A 21,260-nucleotide genomic window follows, 5' to 3' on the forward strand; every position below is an offset into this window, starting at 1 on the left:
AAGTGATATCCCAGATCATCTTCCGACGCCTGTCACCATTAGTGAATGAGTTTGTGGGGAGTTATCAAGCCGGCTTCGTTGACGGCCGCTCGACAACGGACCAGATCTTTACTGTACGGCAAATCCTTCAAAAATGCCGTAAGTACCAAGTCCCAATGCATCTGTTCATTTGTTTCAAGGCGGCATACGACAGTATAGACCGCGTAGAGCTATGAAAAATTATGGACGAGAACAGCTTCTCTGGGAAGCTTCTCAGACTGATCAAAGCAACGGTGGATGGTGTGCAAAACTATGTGAAGATTTCGGATGAACGCTCCAGTTCGCTCGAATCGCGCCGGGGACTAAGACAAGGTGATGGACTTTCGTGCGGTCGTGCCTGTTGTTCAACATTGCGCTAGATAGTGTTTTGCGAAGAGCCGGTGTACCAGCCGAGGTACGATTTTCAACAGATCCAGTCAATATATTTGTTTCGCGGATGACATGGACATTGTCGGCCGAACATTTGCAAAGGTGGCAGAACTGTACACCCGCCTAAACGTGAAGCAACAAAGGTTAGACTGGTGGTGAATACGTCAAAGACAAAGTACATGCTTGTGGCGAAACCGAGCGCGACAGGGCCCGCCTGGGAAGCAGTGTTACGATAGACGGGGATACCTTCGAGGTGGTCGAGGAATTCGTCTACCTTGGATCCTTGCTAACTGCTGATAACAATGTTAGTCGTGAAATACGAAGGCGCATCATCTGTGGAAGTCGGGCCTACTACGGGCTTCAGAAGAAACTACGGTCAAAAATGATTCGTCACCGCACCAAATGTGTCATGTACAAGACGCTAATAAGACCGGTTGTCCTCTAGGGGCTGTCCATAAACCACGTAGACTCTTGAGGGGGAGGGAGGGGTTTCGAAAAAGTCTACGTTAGTCTACGATGGGAGACGGGGAGGTATACCAAAAGTCTACGTAGACTTTTTATTTTTTATTTTTTTGGAAAACAATTTATACAGAAGCTATGTGCACAGTTCACTTGTTCGATTTTTCAGGATCTTCCCAAAAAATTTTGCAAGACTTTATCGAAATAATCTAATGCAGAGATTCCCAAACTGTGGGTCGCGACCCAGCTGTTCAGTGGTGGGTCGCGAAAGACAAATCTTAATTATTACTGTTAAAAATTATTTTGAGATTTTTAGTGGAATGTCTTCACTTGTCATAAGACGAGTTTGTACCATCCCATATAATTCCACCACTTGATTGTACCTTGACAGATACGTATTTCGACCTCAACAGTAAGGTCGAAATACGTATCTGTCAAGGTACAATCAAGTGGTAGAATTAAATGGGATGGTACAAACTCGTCTTATGACAAATGATTTTGTTACTATTTTGTCCCACAAATCTATTCCATATTTAGAATTAGGATCTAAGTAATGATTGGATGATTAAAGAACAACAAACCTGACGAGGTCAACGGTCTTTTTTGTTATACGATATTTGGGCAAGTAAAGCGAAGTCCTATATAATCCAAATCTAAACCCCGAACCTAATTCAATACCAATCCTAATCCATTTCGAATCTAATCTAAATCAAATCCAAATCTATTCAAAATCCTAATCCTAATTTAATTCAAATCCAATCCTTATCAAATCGAAATACAATCTGAATAAATTCCAAATCCAATCCAAATCCAACCCAAATTCAATTCAAATCCCATCCAATCCAAAAACTTGACGTAATTTTGACAAACACAATGATGGGACATAAAGCAATTTATTATGATTTGTCCAATCTAGCGCAATCTAATTTTTATCCAATTTCTTAAAATCAATGCATTTGGTACCTGATGGGTCGCAAGCAATATGGGATTCTGCTAGGTGGGTCGCATATCCAAAAGTTTGGGAACCTCTGATCTAATGAATTTCACTTAAGTAATAGTCTGAACTACGGCTTAAAACTATATGGATATTCCCAGGAAATTCTTCTGTACTGAGCAGGAAAATTCTACGGAGTATTCTATAAAAACTTTCGAGAAAATTTCAAAATTTCCACTTGGACTTTATTGTTATTTTTTTTAAATTTTCCTCGTGATTCTTTAAAATTTTCAAAATTTCCGGGAGAACCCTTCACTGGAGATTTTCTGAGAGGTCTCCGGGAATTTTTTCTTAATTGCGGAAATTCTTCGAAATTTTCGCGTGGAAACTGCTCAGAAATTGCTCAGAAATTGCTTCAAATCTGCAAGCAAGAACGTAGGAAACCATTCCAAAATTCCACGGGAAATATTTCGGAATGTCCATTTAAACTTACAATTACCGGAAAATAATTCTAACTTTTCATGGAAATTCTGAAAATTCTTCGGTTTTATACAAATTTGAACCGGCGTGAATAATTGTAGGTCAGATGTGTGACAGATTTTAAGCAGTGGCGCGCCGATGCAAAAGTGTCGGCAACGGTGGTGCACACCTCTAGGAGGAATCGAATTCAACAGAAATTGAATTAATTGACTTTGAGGTTTGGTTTCAGGAGCAGTGGACAGAGGATTAAATTTGATTTCGATTTTGATTGTCTAATCACATATGGTATTTTGTAAAATTTGTAAAAATCTACGTAGACTTCAAGTGGGTGGAGGAGGGGTTTCGGAAAAGTCTACGAAAGTCTACGAGGGGGGAGGGAGGGGTTTGAAAAAGTGAAGTTTCAGTCTACGTGGTTTGTGGACAGCCCCCTACGAACACGAAACATGGACAATGCTCGAGGAGGACTTGCAAGCATTCGGAGTATTCGAGCGACGGGTGCTTAAGACCATCTTTGGCGGTGTGCAAGAATACGGTGTATGGCGACGAAGAATGAACCTCTACGGCGAACCCAGCATTCAGAAGGTAGCTAAAGCCGGAAGGGTACGATGGGCAGGGCATGTTGCAAGGATGCCAGACAGCAACCCTGCAAAGATGGAGTTCGCTTCCGCAGGTACGAGACGGCGTGGAGCGCAGCGAGCAAAGTGGGCAGATCAAGTGCAAAACACCTTGGCGAGCGTGGAGCGCATTCGAGGATGGAGAGATGCGGCCTCGAACCGTGTATTGTGGCGCCAAATTGTTGATTCAGTGTTATCTGTTTAGATGTTAACTAAATAAATAAAAAATGAAATGAATGGGGTGGGATGAAAAAGAAATCGAGACTTTAAGGAGAAGTAACTAATCATTGAAATGAGAAAGAACTTCTGAGCTTTAGATGGAATTCTTATAAAACTCCACATTCTTCTTTAAATTTGCTAAGCTACTAAAATTGTCTAACCATATCTAGTTTTTTTGGGAGATCAACGATATTTTTGATTTTTTTATGTCAGAACTAAGCTTTGTTAAATATATTTTGTAATGTTCAAGTCATCAATGAATGCGCTAATATCTGGTAGGCCAATTTACAAACAGTATTCATAGTTAGGTTGAGCATCAAGGTGATTGCTCAGCCAGCGAATCGCGTAAATATAATAAACGATAACTTTTCTGCTTTTTTCTATGAATTCAAAAAAGCGCGACAGAAGAGGAGGGGTTGGCAATCTCAAAAAGTAGTGGACGTCATATTTGAATAGTCTCTGATTATGCCAATGATTAGACAAATTATATTGTAAGCATTTTCAAATATAACATTTAACCATGCAAAAAAAATCTCAAAATCATACACTAGCATTGATCACATCATCAGCCCTGTATCGTGGTCTATTGCAAGCCAAGCTGTACCAAAACTAATTGTAGCATCGAAGTGAATGCACGGTGGTGTGAATGGCCGAAATTGCAAACCTTTAAACTTAAGCTTCACGAGGCAATTGGTCGAACACAGTCCTTCCTCCAATTCGTTATACTAAATCTATTTATGTTGATGTCATTAGAAAGGAAGTTCTTGGAAGTTTTTTTTTCTAGTGACACAGAAAAGGAATTGAGTTTGGTTAGTTTGTCAATGCTCAATCGCAAGGTTTTTAACATAATCTTTGACGCGTTGAAGTCAATTGAGACTTGAATTATAGAAGAAATGTTACTATCTCAATAATATTGTCCCTATATTGCTTTTCATACTGTGAAATTGACTTTTACTATGTTCAATGTCATATTACAAAACTATCTTGCTGACACTTGAATCATTTACTTGAGAAGTTTTATAAATAATCCCTTTAATCCGGAGAAATCAATAAATAATGCTTTTCACACATGACACTTAAGTTTTTTTCTATTCTCATCAATTGAGTTTGAGTTCGATTGGCATAGCGATATCGAGTGAAAATTTATTAAATTTGGCTGATATGATTCCGGACGAGGTAAATGTAACATTATTCGGAAGCCTGAACCTTCGACCAAATTTGTAAAATGCTATTAAATGCATTCTAAAACTTATCTCAAAAGCAACCAATAATTCTATGGAGAGCCTTTCAATATGTCACATATAGGTTAGCACATATGTTCTAGATGAAACCAATGCGTAAGAAAATGTATCAATTGTAAACCTTCCGACCATCCGCTCCGCCAGAGGCTAAATCGACCCATGCACGATGTTCACCACGCTGATGACTGCTGGAAGAACCTAGCGGTGAACGGTGATGATCTGCTCTTGTCAGTGCGAGGGCTTCTTTTTTTCTGACTGAACCGCGCGCGCCAATCTTGGAACGGTTGGACGATGCCGCGCCGTCATCCGGCAGTTAGAATCGATTGTCTGTTTGTATAAATTCGCAAACTCATCTTTTTCCAGCATTAGTCGCTTCGATCAACTCATCCTAACAGCACACAAATTGGCTCGTCCCCTAAAAGCTTGAGCCTCGCGGTTTCTCGGAACGTCAATCTACTTTGATCTCATTATCCCGATCCAGCTGGGAAAATTGTTGGGAACATCCTGTTTGCGAGTTTTCGGTTCCTATCATGATTAGCAAAACGGTTCGTGCAGTTCCGTGATTCGCATATTTTGAAATCAAGATCCGGGATACTAAAGTGATTTATTTTTTCTCAATGCCATATGTTGGTGATCCTTAATAGATCCTGTGGTGTGCCCTGGTGGGAAGTGTTTTGTCAGCCCGCCTGGATAACCTTTATGGGGCCCCAGCCCCCGCCGGTGCCAGCCGTGGCGGTGGAGGTGATGGCAATTTCCTGAATGCTCCTCGCCAGGACAACCAGTTCGGGGGAGCACCCTCGAATCAGTATCTGCCTCCGACTGCCCAGGCTAGCAACCAGGGCGGATATGCTTCGGTGGCTCCTTTGGGAGGTGGTGTCGGACACAGTCAAGGGCAAGGCCAGTTTGGCTTCAACGCCCCGCGATCGCAACCGCAGCAACCTCAGTCGTACAGCGGTGGCGGGCAACCCGGAGCCGGATTCCAGGGAGGCTTCCAGCAACCACGCACCACACCGATCCCCATCCTGCGATATGAGAACGTGAACAACGGCGATGGAAGCTATCGATTCGAGTGAGTATGGGCCCGCGCGGGGTTGTTGGTTGTGAGCCCGAAGTGAAACAGTGGAAAGCCACGTGAGGTCAAACCAGATGAACTTTGAAGAGTGATTACCTCGGACTGGACTGTTATAGTGATGAAGGGTGAAATGTGAATTGTTTTGTCGTATTGTGCATTGTGTTGGGAGATGCAAACTCATAATCAGCGATAAGGATAACTGGGGAATTGTATAGTCTAGAAGTGAATTGGGAAACGGACTTATAATGTCAAAGTTTGTTAAAACAAAGGTATTAAGTGTACAAGTGCAATGATCTTTATTTTACCAAAACAACTAAGTTAAAAATGGTGGAAGCAAGAATGTAGACGATTTTGATCAGAGTTTGACTGATTTGCCAATAACTGATCCCAGGAGCTAAAATTCGAAACGTTTTGCATAGTCGTCTTTTGGTGCAATGTTTTTTCCTAGAAGTCGGTCTTAAGAAACATTTCTTAACGTCTAATATTTAAAACTTGAAAGTTACTTAACTTAACGAGTGGTTCGACCCGAACAGAATTAGATTCAGTCTTCAAACTGATGAACAAAGTTGTATGAATAATACAATTCTGTAAGCTCACCATACAACGCATTTCAAGATTCAGTTTCTATACATCCGGGGCTTGAAGCGAACATTCAATTTTTTTTTATAAGTTTGGAATCATACTTCCCTTATGTCAGGTGAACTTTCCAAAATATTTCATACTTTCATGCCTTATTTTAAAATATTAAAGAAAAATTAATAAAGTGCCGCAACAATTGTTTGCCCGACATTCGTCCGATTGTTGACCAACATCTGGTAAATTATTCAGCTCGGTTCACACTACAGCGCGTTTTTATTTTCAATTCATGAAACAGTTAGAAGCATAAAAATATACTCTCTTTTGGAAAGTTGATTCTTAAGAAATTCCACAGAAATTCTCGGAAAATTTCCCGAGGAAACTCCTAGAGGTCTCTCGCAAAAATTTATAAGAATTTCCGTGGAAATTACAACGAACTTCCTCGGGAATTTCGAAGAACTTTTCGGGGAAATTCCGAAGAGTCCCCGTGAAGATTCCAAAGATGTTCTTTTGGAAATTGAAAACCGCTTTCTTTGGAAATCCGAAACAATTTCCGGTGAAAATTCTTAGAATTTCTTGTAAAATTTCCAAAGAAATTCTTGCGGAATACATTTTTATTCGCTCATTCGATTCTTCATTCTATTTAATGAAAGCTTTCTCAAAGAATCTAAAATGTTTGACGCCTCTACTGCCGCCATACGCATATTTGTCCCATATTTGCTGGGATTTCCTATGTACATGGGACAATTATGCGTAGAACGGCAGTCTAAGTATGTATAAAATTGAAAACAAATAATTTAAAAAGTGCTGTTTGTGAGATTGGCCTAACATTTGCCCGATTTTGAACGAAGATCGGGCGAATTTTTCAGGTCGGATAACACTTGCAGCACATTTTCAGTTTTTGTTTTCAATTTTTAAAATAGTTAGAGGCGTTAAGAAATATGGGTTCTTTGGGAAAATTGAGTTCAAATAATCCGAAGAATCGACTGAGACAATAATTGTCAACTGTCAATTGTGAATACAAAAAAACATGTTTTTGGTATTACTTAATAATTTTGGGCAAGACGAGATTCGACGGTTCAGTTAGTTTTTAATCCAGTTTTCCGCGAGCAGTAATGGCCGCCAGCTTGCCTGCGGTTTTAGCCCCAAACGCAATTCAACGGAACGGCGACGGAATCGGAAAATTTGACGAAAATATATGGACTAACTGTCAAATTTTCCGTTTCCGTCGTCGTTCCGTTGTATTGCGTTTAGGGCTTTAGTCTCTGATTTGACATTTCTGGAGGTCAACTGCACCCACCGTTCGAGCATTTTGATCAATGTGGTATATAAGAAAGCTTGAATTCACTTAATCAGCACCTTCTTATATCCCACATTGCTCAGAATGCTCGGAGCGGTGGGTGCAGTTGACCTCCTGAAAAGTCAAATCAGAGACTAACCCGCAGGCAAGCTGGCGACCATTACCGCTCGCGGAAAACTGGATAAACCTTGGAAATAAGAATTTTTACCTTTGAGTTTCAAAAAAAATCCTAGAAATTTCCACAAGTATGCTTTTGAAGTTTAAATGGAAAATAATCCGAAATTGTCTCGATAAATTCGCTAAAATTTCCATAGGAATTCTCCAGAATTTCCTCGAAAAATGATTTAGAAAATCTTGGAAAATTGCTCGATATTGCAAATTCCTCGGAAAATAATTTGGAATAAGGTATACGCCTAACACCTTATAGTTTATTATGCTGCGGTTGAGCATATTTATTGTTGTATATATTATCCCATCAGGCGACTTGCCTACTTTTGGTTACTGCGCCAAGTAGTTAGGTAAAAACAACGATAATTGCCCACAATTTCTTATTTAGGCCACCAAAAGTGTCGAGCGCAATGGATAAAATGTTGTCTAGTTTTCCTAATATGAGCTCTATAAATAGGGGGATTTTGTTTTCGGCCCACTTTGTGGCTGTTGATTTCAGGTATCTGGCACCCCCAATCCTACCCACTATGTTTGACAATAGCCAACATCTTTGAGTTTCCCATTGTTCGGTTGAAATTGGGTTTCCCACTGACAATTCTATTTTGTAAACAAACCACTATTCCGAAGTGATTTTTTCCAAATAGACGTAATTATTTTTCATCATTTTTCGAGAACTTGTGCAAAAGTATGAATGTGAGGTGTATTTCAACAAGAATATTGATGCCTTTAATGTATTTTCATATTTCAATCTGCACCAAGCGCTCTACTTCGCCAAAAATCATGATATTTAAAACATATTTTCAATGGCAGGTTTTCGACGACTATGATTACGCCTTCATATTAAATTAATCGATGATTTTGATGCTGGCATCAAAACCATGGCCGCTTCGCAGACCCCTGGTTGATTTCGAACATTCGAAAGATAAAGATGGGTTGCTCTTTGGTAGTTTTCAATCTTAAGGTTCCCCCAAACACACGCGACGCGATAGTCGCGACGCGATTCTATCGACTAGCGACAGCGATTCTGTCGCCGTTGGTATGGAAGCGTAAATAGAACATTGCCTGCAGCGACCCAACGATAGAATCCCGGCGATTAGTTGTCGCCGTCGCGGCGATGAAATCGCTCAGGTCTGGGGGAGCCTTTACTTACATACGTTGAACAAAGGCAGCATGCAAACGAAAGTTTTTTTCCCAAAACGTAAACAGTGTGTTAGGTGGGAATGCCGAAAAAACGCACCAACGGAGAAATTCAATTGTAAACGTTATTCTAGGCTATTATTTGCTTATTATTTTGCATAAAAAGCTAGAACTCTTGTTTTCGATTGCATTATATTGATGTTTTTAGTTTAGTAAGTGTGTCTGATACCACTCTTCATCGACCATTTGTTGTGAATCCCCTCAAAACTCTCACGTCTTACAACTTCTCGAGTAAAATAAAAAAGCTTTTCCATCAATATAGTTCAGGTGAAATACTTGTTGCAAGCGAATTGTTTGAATTATGGTGAAAAACTAAACGCACGAAATGAGATTTAAAGTTCTTCTAACAGAATAAGCGATCCTGAACCATTATATCGTCGGATTATTATAAGAGCAAATGATTTTCGAATTTCTCCTGCTGCTATGGTCCAATGCACCGAGTTCATCATTGACGTTTGAGCGGTGCGCTGTTTACTAAGAATGAATACTTTTTCATTCACCGAGTTCATTCAAGTGTTAATTTTTGGTAAATAGCGCACCACTCAAACGTCATTGTGTTCATTCAGTGCATTTGACCATGCAAGATGAATACACCGCTAGGTGTTCCAATCTGCCAAATTCACAATTCAGCCATCTTGGATTTTAGTATGGGAGAGCCAGCCGGTTCGTTTTCGTTTTGCACTGAAAATGAATTTTACACATCCCAATAGACTTATGCAGGGGTTCATCGAATTCACTCACCCGATGGATTTTGACATTTGAGCGGGTCGTTTTCTCGAACAAAAGTTCATTTTGCGTTCATTATGCGACCCGCTCAAACGTCATAATTTCTTGGGGGAGTTCATTTTGCGTTAGTCTATCTTCTTCTCTTCCACAAACTTGGCAGATTGGAGCACCTAGTACTGTATTCATCTTGGGACCATAGTCCAATAGGCCTTTTCATGTAACACTGTCAGAACTGCTCTTGTTTACAACCGCTGAGCAAACCGTTCAAATCCGACGCTGTCACTTCCATAGAAGAACTGTCAATTGACGGTAAAATCAGCTGTTTTCAAACGTCTCTTGAAAAGGCCTATGCACCAAGTTCATCATTGACGTTTGAGCTTTTTCATTCATCGAGTTCATTTTAAATGTTCATTTTTAGTAAACAGCGCACCGCTCAAACGTTAAACGTGGTCCAATGCAACGAATGAACACAATGACGTTTGAGCGGTGCACTGTTTACTAAAAAATAACACTTTGTCATACGTCAAGTTCATTCTAAATGAATTTCGGCACCGTTCAATAATGAACCTATGCACCGGGCCATGAATCAAAATCGCATACTGTTATGGTCCAATGCACCGAATGAACACAATGACGTTTGAGCAGTGCGCTGTTTACTAAAAATGAACACTTGAATGAACTCGATGAATGAAATATTCATATTCTAAGTAAACAGCGCACTGCTCAAACGTCAATGATGAACTCGGTGCATTGGACCATTCGGCAACAGGTGCCCCCAATATAAACCAAAAAATTTTATCTGATGTACGAAAATAGGTAAGTTCATTCAGAATATTCCATTATTGGGCGGAAGAAAAAAATCTTGAACAGACAGTCGATCAAGCATAGCTGCTAAAAAAAAACCATGTTGAAGCGATTTTTCACGCAAGTTTATTGCGTTTATCAGTTAAAAAAGTGCAGGAATCTAGCGTAGTATAACTAATATGTGCTCGATACACCTTTATAAAGCAGCGGTGATAAGTATTTCCCTACAAAACGATGTTTTATCGCAAGATTATGTGCGTGAGGAGCCAAAATTCTAAAAAAAAATATGAGGAGGGTTCGACTGATGTTGGTATATCGGAGCTACTTCTAACGGCGTTGCAGTCTTGGATTATCAAAACGAATGTTTTAGATTTTTTCCGACGTTTCGACTCTATTTCGAGTCTTCTTCAAGGGGAGACTGTAAATGGGGGGTATTTATTTTTGGACAGCATATCATTATGTTTAGACTTACATTCTACGAAATCGTTTGTCGTTTAAAGGTACATACTACAATCAATTCGGAAAATATTTCAAAAATGATAATACAATTATGCATCCACCATCTTCAAACTAACCGTTTTCGCCTTCGGGGAAGATAGAAGTTTAGTGAGAATCAAGTGAGCAACTAAGTGAAATTAACTGTTACAAAAATCGCTTCGTTTCACTTAGTTTAATATGTAAGTGACATAGCTTGACCAACATGACATACAGCCTTGAAACACTCTCCATCTGTTCAGAGAAAATATATTATAGGAATAATATATTTTAAGAATTTTGGCAGTAATTTCTTCCTGGTTGGGTTCCCAAAAGAATAACTGGAGGATTATCTGAAGAAATTTTAGAAGAGATTCGTGGAGGAATTTCCAAATGTTTTTGGAGGAATTCCTGAAAGAATTGTTGAAGGAATAAATCTAACCGATTTAATCCGGTTTTTATTATCGTCGTATTTCAACATAAATTTTTGACATACTGCTTCAAAAGCGGATGCAAACCTTGAAAAAGTAGAAATACCGGGGAAGATATTTAATATGAGATATGAGATCTTCTAGGGCTTCCAAACCACCCTTGAGTTCAGTTCTTAATGATCTACATAAACAACAAAGCGTTTTACGGGGCCTCAATCCTAATTTGAAGTTGGCAATGTTACTTGAGAAAGAGTTAAACCATTTTTATCAAATCGCAGTGTTACCGAAACATCAACGGTACTCCAAACCAAAAAAATTCTTGAGTTCGGATCTTGAAGGTCTACAAGACCAAAAAGGTGATTGATAGGTTCCAGAGCTGTTAGTTGTTAGTGTTAGTTGGAGCAACCTCATGGGACAACATTACACCAGTATATACATAATGCAACATACCCAGAATATTTACAAACGATTCTTTAATTCAGATATTGAAGGTCTACACGACCAACAGAGTAATTCATAGGGTTCCGAGCTTGAGTGTTAGTAGGTGAAGCCCCTTGGGACATCATTACACCAGTACAGTAGACGTTCGATAACTGCAAGTCATTTAACTGCAATGCTTTTTAACTGCAATTCTATAGTTGCAACAGGTTCACAGTTATCGGACCGTTAAACTTCAAACTGGTATCAAATTCAATGACAGCTGCATTGCGCTGCACATTAAGATGCACTTTTATTGCATCTGACGTCGATTGCCAAACGTTTGACGTCTAGAGTGCGTTGCAGTTATCGAACGGCATTCGTTAACTGAAAAGTAAACATTTTGCAGTTATCGAACGGCTACTGTATATACAAAATACAATATTCCCAGAATATCTACGGTACTCCAAACCATCCTTGAATTCAGATCATGGGAGTCTACAAGACCAACAGAGTGATTCAAAAGCTACTGAGCTTATGTGTTGGTTGCAAAAACCCATAACATTCCCAGAATATGTACGGTACCATACATAAGTTTAGATATTGGAGGTCTAGTTGGAATTGCTCCAATGGACATTACACGTACTGTGTAGTGATGACCATGATTTTTTTTCTTCCCTTTTATTGTCAATAGAGTTACAGAATAAAGCTTAGTCTACGGGGACCAAGGCGTCCCTTGATGACCGGCTGTACATGTGAATTGTTGCTATTCCAGAATCGATCAGAATTAGAGTAAGTTGCACACGAAGGCGTTGGCACTCTCATACTTACTTGCTTCATACTTATTATACATATGATATATTTTAAACATATTACAGTGTTGTCAATCAGAACTGCAATTGAGTTTTAAGCTTGAGGTTCTATACGATCACGTACGATGTACGATATGTTTATCATTTCTATAAGTATTGAAACCACCATGTGGTATCATGAGATAGTCTAAGCAAAAAATGAAGATTGTGTACATAGAACTGAATAAAGCACGCTACACATTCAAGTAAGTAAAGTAATTGAATAATTTTATAAAATATTACTTCAAACGCTTTTTACCATACTTATCCCTAAATGAATAAAATGTAATTGCTAAAACATGTTTCAAAAACAGCCTATCTCTCAGTTCCTCTGCAATTATTTGATGTGAATCTGCGAGATTGTCAACAGAAGACGCTTCAGTAAAACTTACATTTTAGCTGTGTAATCATCAAAACAATCAAATTTGAATCGACACGTTAAGCTCTGGTGCACTGCTGAAAACATGCAGTACACTAGAAGTAAATTTTTTTGAAGCTGTGGTGAAGGTATCAATAGTTCAGTTTCTCAGGGTCTGTCTCATTTGGAGAATTAAACTTAAAAGTGACAGTTCGAAAATAAATAAATAACCCGGTCGTAAGAATGGCTGGTGCTACAGCGATGCAAAATGATTCGATATCTGTCAAAAGTAAGCTTGCTCTGCCAGCAGGGTTATTCGATAATTATTGAAATGTCACTTTTGAGTTTAATTTCAGTTTAATTCTCCAAATGAGACCTCAATAATAATCTTCTTCATCGAAAAAATATTTTGTAGACTGGAGACTTTCGAGAAATCCTACTATTTTTGATGAAACTTGTGTGAGATGGCCATTCATAAAGTACGTCACTTCCTTACTGATGCGTGAGCGTGACTGTTAATAAAAAAATACTAGACGTTCATTACAAGAAGTATGAGGGAGAGGGTGGTGTTGAAAATGGTAATTGTTTTGCGTGACGTACTATATGGACCTTCCCTAGATGTCCTTCGCCATACAAATTTTTGGCGGTAAATTTATGCTTGACCATCATAGATCTTCATGTTGATCGATTTGAATATTTAGATCTGAACTCATGGACAGTTTAGAGATCGAACGAATTCTGTAATGCGTCTATAATGGTGTAACAAAATCCATTGGAGCTAGTCCAACTCACAAAAACAGTTCAGACATCGAAGATCTTCATGTTGATCGATTTGAATATTAGGATCTGTGCTCAAATACAGTTTGGAGTGTCGTAGAAGTCGAACGATTTCTGTAGATTGTCTGTAATGGTGTAATTAGGTACCGTGGAGCGATTCCAACTCATAAAAAGAGTTCAGACATCAAAGATCTTCATGTTGATCGATTTGAATATTAAGATCAGTACTCAAGGATAGTTTGGAGTGTCGTAGATGTTGAAAAAGAGCAGTATAACAGCTGCTCGACAGGCGCAGGAATTTATCATAAAGCATTTCAATTTCAATTAGGGTTGCCCGAATTGTGACAATCCATACATTTTTTTAAATGATTCATACGAAAAGCGTGACATGGGGGGGACGGGGATGAAAATGGCCAATTTTTGTGTTACGTAATTAATGGATCTTCCCTTATTTAACCAGAATATGGTAAGGTATGGTGTGATTCCATAGAACAGCAAAATTACAACTCAAGGATAGTTTGGATGCTAGTGCCCGTAACCTGACCTGTGCAATATTTTTCCTGGATAGAACAGTTAATTTTGAACATTTTTGCTGAAGAAAGCAAGGCTGTATATCTTGAAACTGATTTTTAACAGCTGATTTTCGTCTTGGGTCATATATAAACCATCCGTATTGAATCAGCTAAAGAATTATTAAAGGAATCCACGAAAGATTCTCTAATGGAATGTTCATGCAAATATCTTTTGGAATTTTTATATCAATGTCTAGATTTCCAAGATTTTCATTCGGAAATTACTTCAGAAACTTCTGCAAGAACTCCTTCAGGGAATTCTTCTAGGAATTTCTCCGGGAATTCTTTTGAAAATCCGGACAGTAGTAAGACAAAACCATGTTTTGAATCCAGGCTTAAGACTTCATGCCAAATATAAAAACCCAAACATATTGATATTGCAGTCAATCCATCATCACATTTCTTCGGATATTCACAATAATTCCTTAAGTATTCACTTCTTCGGAAATTTCTCCAGTACTCATTCAGATGATATTTCATGAATTCATCCAAAAATTCGTTCGAAAAATACTCCAAAAAAATTTTTCGGAAAAAAAACCCCAGGAAATAATTCGGTTAGTCATTCAGAAAATATTTCAGGTATATCTTCGTTAATCGGAAAATCCTCCGAAATTCTTCAAGGACTTTCTTCAAAAATGCTCCACAAATAAATCTAGTAATACTTTCAGAAATTCCTTAAGGAATTCTTCCGAAAATTTATTCAAAAATTTGTCTAAGAATTTTTTTTAGAAACTCCTCCGAAATTTTCTCCAGGAATTCCTTTAGAAATTTCTTTTACAATTTTTTCCAGATATTCTATTCCCTCGGCTCCCGCAATTTCAGGAATTTATGAATGAATTCCTCAAGAAATTTCCGAAGCTCGTTCTACATTCCTCCAAGATTTTTTTCGAATTTTTCTCCAGGGATCCTTTCGATAAGTTCAGGAAATTATTTCGAAGATAGATCCAGAAATTGTTTTGTAAATGCATCAAGATATTTCTTCGAAAATTCCTATAGGAAAACCTTAAAAAATACTTAAGGAATACTTGCGTCTTGAGAGTTTCTTCGGAAATTACTTCCAAGATTTCTTCAAAAATTCCTTCTAAAATTCTTCTAGAGTTTCCTTCAAAATTTCTGTAACGAAATATTTTCAGAATTTCTTCGGAAATTCTTTTATTATCAGAAAATCTTTTGGAAATGTGGTCTTATGGAAAATTCTTCGGAAATACCTACGGAAATTGTATGAGGGAAGCCTTCCGAAAGAAGGATTTTTTTTTTATGATTTCTTTTAGAAATTGCTTTAAGAATTCCTGCGGATATTGGTTTTCAAAATCCCCCGAACTTTTTGAGAAATTTTTCCACCAATTATTTCAGGAATTATATAAAGAAATTCTTCCAGTTATTTCTTAAGAAATACCTTCTGAAATTCTAAGAAGAAATTCTTGTCTTTCGTTTGTTTTATGAAATTCTTCGGACATTCCTTCGGAAATTTAATTAAATATTCTCTGATACTTTTGGATGTTCCTTTAAAATTTATTTCGGTAATCACTTCAGAAATTCATTCAAAAACTCTTCTAGGAATCATCCGAAAGTAACTTCAAAAGTTATTTTCGAAAAATTATCTGGATATTCCTTAGAAATTTCCGGTAAAAACTCTTTTGAAAATTCCCTTTCATTGCTCTTTTATTCTTTAATAAATTTCAAGAAAAATTCTCTCGACAAAATTTCTAAAATAATTCCTGCAGGAATTTCGGAAGAAACTTCGTATGATTTTCCCAAAAGGATTTCCGAAGAAATCCTAGGACGAATGTAAAGAGGAATTCTTGTTGTATTTTTCTACATTATTCCTGGAAGAGTTCTTAAAAGAAAGAGAAATTTCCCAAAATTCCTGAATCAATTTCCCAACAAATTTCTAAAGAAATTTCCAAAGACATTCTTGAAATTTCCTAAGGCTTTCTTTTAAAAGAATACCGAAGGTATTTCCAAAACAATTTAAGGGAGTAGTGCTGAAGAAATATCTGAAGGTAATTTCCGAAGAAATTTAAAAGGCGTTCCTAAAGAAATTTCCAAAGAAATTTTTGAAAAAAGTCTGTGAATAATTTTCTTAAAGAACTCGTGAAAGAATTTTCGAAGAAAATTTCAGAATTGTCTTCGAATTTTCAAAGAAATCCCTTTAGATATTTTCAAAGGAATTTCTGGATTTATCTCCGAAGTAATTTTTGAATGATTTTCTGGAGAAATTCCGAAAGAATTCTTGAAAAATTCAAAACTGTCGGAAATGCTTTCAGGAATTCCGTTAAAAGATAGTTCGGCAACTTCTAAGGAAATTCCTGAAATTTTGTCCTACAATTGTGGACAGAATCCTAGCTGGAAATTCCGGAGGAATTACTGGAAGATTTCTGATGGAATGGAATTTCCGATGGTACCCGAAGGAATACCTGAAATAATTTATGCAAGAGTTTCTATAGGAATTTCCGAAAGAATTATCGAAGATTTACGAAAAAAAAGTCAGAAGTCAATTTCCAAGGAATTATTGAGAATATCCTAAAATTGTTGCTTGCTAGCCAAATCCCCCTAAAATGTCGCAATTACACTCTATCTATTATCAAACAAAAATTGGAAGTTTTTGGAAAACAATTCCAAAAAATCCTAGAGGCTTCTCAATTATAGACGATAAAATGCAATAAAAACTTCGTAATACATATTTGAAACTGCCTGGTATTTTTTATTTAATTTTTCGCTTGATTGATTAACGCCTCTAATTATAGTTCTTACTACTGACGCCAAATTATAAATTACGCCAAAAAATGCTGGTGGCCTCACTATTACCAAAACTCTGGTGCCGCCAGTGCCCCTGACTCGTACAGGACATAAACTCGACATTACAAGGACAGAGAAGTCTTGTAATTTTGCGCAAAAGACCAGACTCTCCATCCGGAGGAACACAATTGGTGAACACTCAGAGCAGCAACAGCTTTGATTTTGCTCTCAGATCACTTTGCAAAGGAAAATCGCAACTCATAGGAACGATAGGCTAGATTTGATCACTTCTTCTGGTGTTCAGAAACTTTGTGGTCACTTTTTACGCGCTCTATGATTCGAAATGGTCAAGTACAAGTAATCATAGAAGATTTTGAAACAGACTCGTTGGGAAACTAACAAATTGAGTTCACAAATTCATGAAAGGCATTACTGTTAACCCCTTAAACCCAAATTTTTGTTTTCGCTTAAAATCACAATTTCTTTCGTTGTGATTTTATTTTGTGCAATTAAAATTTTAAATTAGCGATTTTATCAATCTCATATTTTAAAGATTTAGAACTTTGCTTATCAGATTTTTAAGTTAAGTGTTTATTTTTTTGTTTTCCGCGTGAGAAGTTTAAGCAATATTTTACCACCATGACCTTTTATTGTATTAGGTAGCGGACAAATATCAAACCACAAATATTTCACTCTTCAAAGGTATGTAATGGAAACACAAAGGAATAAATTTTCAATATTTATATATAAATGTGTATACAAATTCTATAGAATTTTATTTTGAACCACATTGGAACATTTTATTTTTAAATTTAAATTATTGATCAAAATCAAAAACATTTCAAACTTTTTGACTAGCTAACATACATCCTCATCTACATCTACTAGGAATCCTAAAAATGATCTACTTAATGAGTACAAGGTTTTCACCTAATAATATCATTGTGCTATAGAATAAAATCTGTTTTGGCCAATGTTTAAAAAAAATCTCTTAAGGAGGACCTGAATGATGAAATCAACAAAGAAGATGTACAGAAGTCGACATAAACCTTCGTGATCAAGTCAACTTACCAGCACCCAGCCCGTAACTTCCGACTTTGATTTGTATAGAAGTTGAAAACATACGTGTCAATGTATCATATCTGATACTTTGACAAATATGGTTTCTACTTCCATAGTGAAACAGAAATAACAATAGAAACTTGCTTTATAGTTGCGCATTTTAACGATGGTCTACGGAAGGTCCCTGTCCAAATGATGTTTATAAAATAACGTATAAAAAACTTCCCTAAGTAACATTGATATGAATCAATTGAAATGTCGTCCACTCAAACCAATTCTCTCAAGTACCATCACCTTGCAAAATCACAACGTCACCCGTTGACATCTAATTGATCCAAAAAAGTGTAAAGATGTCAAGTAAACGACCAAAACCTACATAATGCCAACGGCCAGCAAGAGAAACCGGAATCAGAAGAGGCGTCCAGCAATTATACAATGGTTTCGTACCCTCGTCACAATCCACCAACCTACCCGCCCCTCGACAAAGCTTCGAATGAGTTATTATTGCTCCGTTATTGGATGTATGTACGTTGCTTTCGCGCGCTCGCGCACTCCATCCAACCAACAACAACGCGACGGCGCAAGTTCAAGCCGATGATCGCCGTCGTCGCGGACAGCGCTGAAACCTGAAACTGCCGTAGGGCTATTATAACAACCAATCCAATTGCGACTCTCCGCATGACCTCGACCTAGACCAATGAATCATCTCGGCGGGCCGCGAGCACGTCTTCGTCGTTATCGTTCCCATCTATCAAGATACGGACGGCGCGCGGTGGGGCTAATTAATAATTTTATATCGTATTAGCTTGATGATCGCTCGGTACTTTGAAGTGATTGATGCCGCGCGATCCTTCGTCACTGATGGAAGCGGAACTAAGCAGTCGTTATCAGAGTTAATAATTGTCGCTTTTCCATTATGAATCTCTTTACTTCTCAGCTATGCCACCGGTAATGGAATTCAGCACCAGGAAGAGGGCTACAATCGCAAGATTGGACCCGAACTGGGAGAGCAGATCGTTTCCGGAGGATACTCCTACACCGCTCCGGATGGTAAATTGTACAGCATTCAGTACAAGGCCGATGCCGGCGGTTTCCAACCCGTGGGAGATCACCTGCCCACTCCGCCACCACTGCCTCAGGAGTTGCAAGAGTGAGTACAAACTTTTCCAAGCTGTGGTAAAACTTTGAAAATAGCGTTTATCAAACTTTTGTTGTGACATATAAGCCGTTGCTTTGAAAGTGACTACAGATTTACTATAAATAAATATTTGAAACAGATTTTAAGACCGTGATTAAGATGATTAATTTGTTTATCGGCTTTATCGGTCAGTCCTACTCAAAGTGTGAGGGAGAGGATAATCGAAAGTAATTATTTGAAAATCAACAGATTGAAAATCGTCTGCTATGGCGCGAACAAGTATGAAGCGACAGGATGTGAAAGGGAGGCAACGAGACCATCTATTGAACAGCACGCAATCGAAGCATGACTCTTCTTGCCTAACATCCTAACGACTTTCAATCTGTTAATTTAAAAATAATTACATCAATCTACTATTGAGTAGTGCTAATAGTATTGAAAAACTATATCCCTTTCCATAACTTTTCAGAGCATACAATCTACATGCCAAACTGTTCGCCGAAGCTGCCGCTCGCCCCAAGAACCCCGCTTACCAGGGCCCACAAACCTACAACCAGCCTCAGCCAAGCCAACAGTACGGTGCTCCACAGACTCAGTACCAATCGCCCAGTCAGCAGTATGGAGCACCTCAGCAACAGCCACAATACCAGGCACCGCAACCGCAGCAGCAGTTCCAAAATAGCGCCACCGCAGTTCAAGGCTATCAGTCGGCGCCAGCCAACCAGTACCTGCCACCCACTAGCCGGCAGCAGAGCTTTAACCCACAATCCGGATACCGGTACTGAGCCAAAGTCAACACACCACAACTGCCTGCCGTGTCCACCATGACCCACCTCGGATCGCCATAAGCCAAACCATGTATCTACTTTTTAAAAACCCTATCGAGGTGACCAGACCGCTAATCTGGACCAACCCACAACCGCGAGCAACCTCTCTGACAATACAACAATGGAAAACAAATTTGCAACGATGCGATGATGCGTTATCGATGGGCGATAAATTAGCCACGATGATCCCAGGTGAAAAATCCGCGCTCCAAGCGACCATGTCGAAAACGCATCATTGATCGGCAACGGAACGCACCGAACAATAGGACAAAGGAAAAAAAATAACCAAAATGCTGCCTCGTTGGATGGCCGCTACTGGAAGACATACACCCGCGACCAACGTGAGATAAGATCGCATAACAAGTGGTACGTTAATTTTCTTACCGGTAATTAATCATGAAATTGTAGACTTAACAACAAAGCAAAGAGATAAATCCAATAAAACAACGAAACCAGTGAAATCGATAAACCGTTAAATGATTCCTTCGATCCAGTCCCAAATGAAAAGTGGTTTAATATGATAAAATATGAAATGTGTCAAGAATAACCTCGAAGTTGAACCACCATTATTCTGAAAAATATTATCTCCGATTCCTTCCACTTTTTATAGTAATTTGAAAGAAAAAACCCATTTTAATTCACCGAGTAGTGATGCTGCCTTACTCGCATTTAGTCAAGACACCAACCTTATGGGCTTATATGGTTCGATGTACCATTTTCTTCATAACTTTCAAACGCAGCGGTCGATCGTTATGAAATTCAATAGTGATCAACAAGGCTTTGTCCCCTATCAAATAAAACTTGTTGCGAGAAAACCAGATAAAGATTACTATATGAAAAGTTGTCTAATGATTTTCTTAGCTTTTGTGCACACACATACACGCATACATACACACGGACAGACAGACATGTGCTCAGTTCGTCGAGCTGAGTCGACTGGTATATAACACTATGGGCCAAATTTGATTGATTCACTCCTTTTTAGTACCAAGCAATAAAGGAAAGACAATATTTGTCATCGCTGTCAATGACAGTCCATAGAAAATACGAATCGAATGCAAATAAAACGTTCAACATTGGTACAGGTGGAAGAGGGCCTTTATTTTTCTTGTGCACATCTTTTACGCATTAAAAACTACAAAAAAATAATCCACCTAGCGGAGATGGTGCCTTTCGTAAGTTACGTAATTTGTGGACGCTCCCAATAGCCTAAAATGATGATTTCATTCATAACGCTTGCTGGCGGCCAAATTATAAACTAATCAATGCCTCATGTTAAAGCACACGCCTATCTGCACAATTCCTATGAAAAGATGCAATTTTAAATGATCGGGATTATCAGATAGAAGTAACAAAAGTATAAAAAAATCACTAATAATACACCCTCTTTTACGAAAACCCCTCCTCGCGAGATAC

At 38.3% G+C, this 21,260-nt stretch overlaps 2 protein-coding genes across 2 annotated transcripts in view; one reads left to right on the top strand and one right to left on the bottom strand.

Moving 5' to 3' along the window:
* LOC134219929 (uncharacterized) overlaps positions 1 to 21,260 on the bottom strand; it is a 536,387-nt gene that overhangs the window by 385,054 nt on the left and 130,073 nt on the right. The gene's annotated exons all lie outside the window — the stretch shown is intronic.
* On the top strand, positions 4,726 to 20,313 carry LOC134219923 (pupal cuticle protein 36a-like). The gene is made up of 4 exons (XM_062698829.1): positions 4,726 to 4,900; positions 5,000 to 5,424; positions 18,817 to 19,029; positions 19,487 to 20,313. The coding sequence occupies exons 1-4, from the start codon at positions 4,886 to 4,888 to the stop codon at positions 19,800 to 19,802; spliced, it is 969 nt and encodes a 322-aa protein (XP_062554813.1). The 5' UTR covers positions 4,726 to 4,885; the 3' UTR covers positions 19,803 to 20,313.

This window comes from Armigeres subalbatus, chromosome 3, assembly GCF_024139115.2.
Source record: "Armigeres subalbatus isolate Guangzhou_Male chromosome 3, GZ_Asu_2, whole genome shotgun sequence".
NCBI classification, from domain to species: Eukaryota; Metazoa; Arthropoda; class Insecta; order Diptera; family Culicidae; genus Armigeres; species Armigeres subalbatus.

What these genes read in the sequence shown, in the direction of transcription:
- LOC134219923 (XM_062698829.1), top strand. An exon ending in GATGGAAGCTATCGATTCGA is followed by an intron (nt 5,425 to 18,816) that starts GTGAGTATGGGC and finishes TTTACTTCTCAG; the next exon opens with CTATGCCACCGGTAATGGAA. An exon ending in CTGCCTCAGGAGTTGCAAGA is followed by an intron (nt 19,030 to 19,486) that starts GTGAGTACAAAC and finishes ATAACTTTTCAG; the next exon opens with AGCATACAATCTACATGCCA.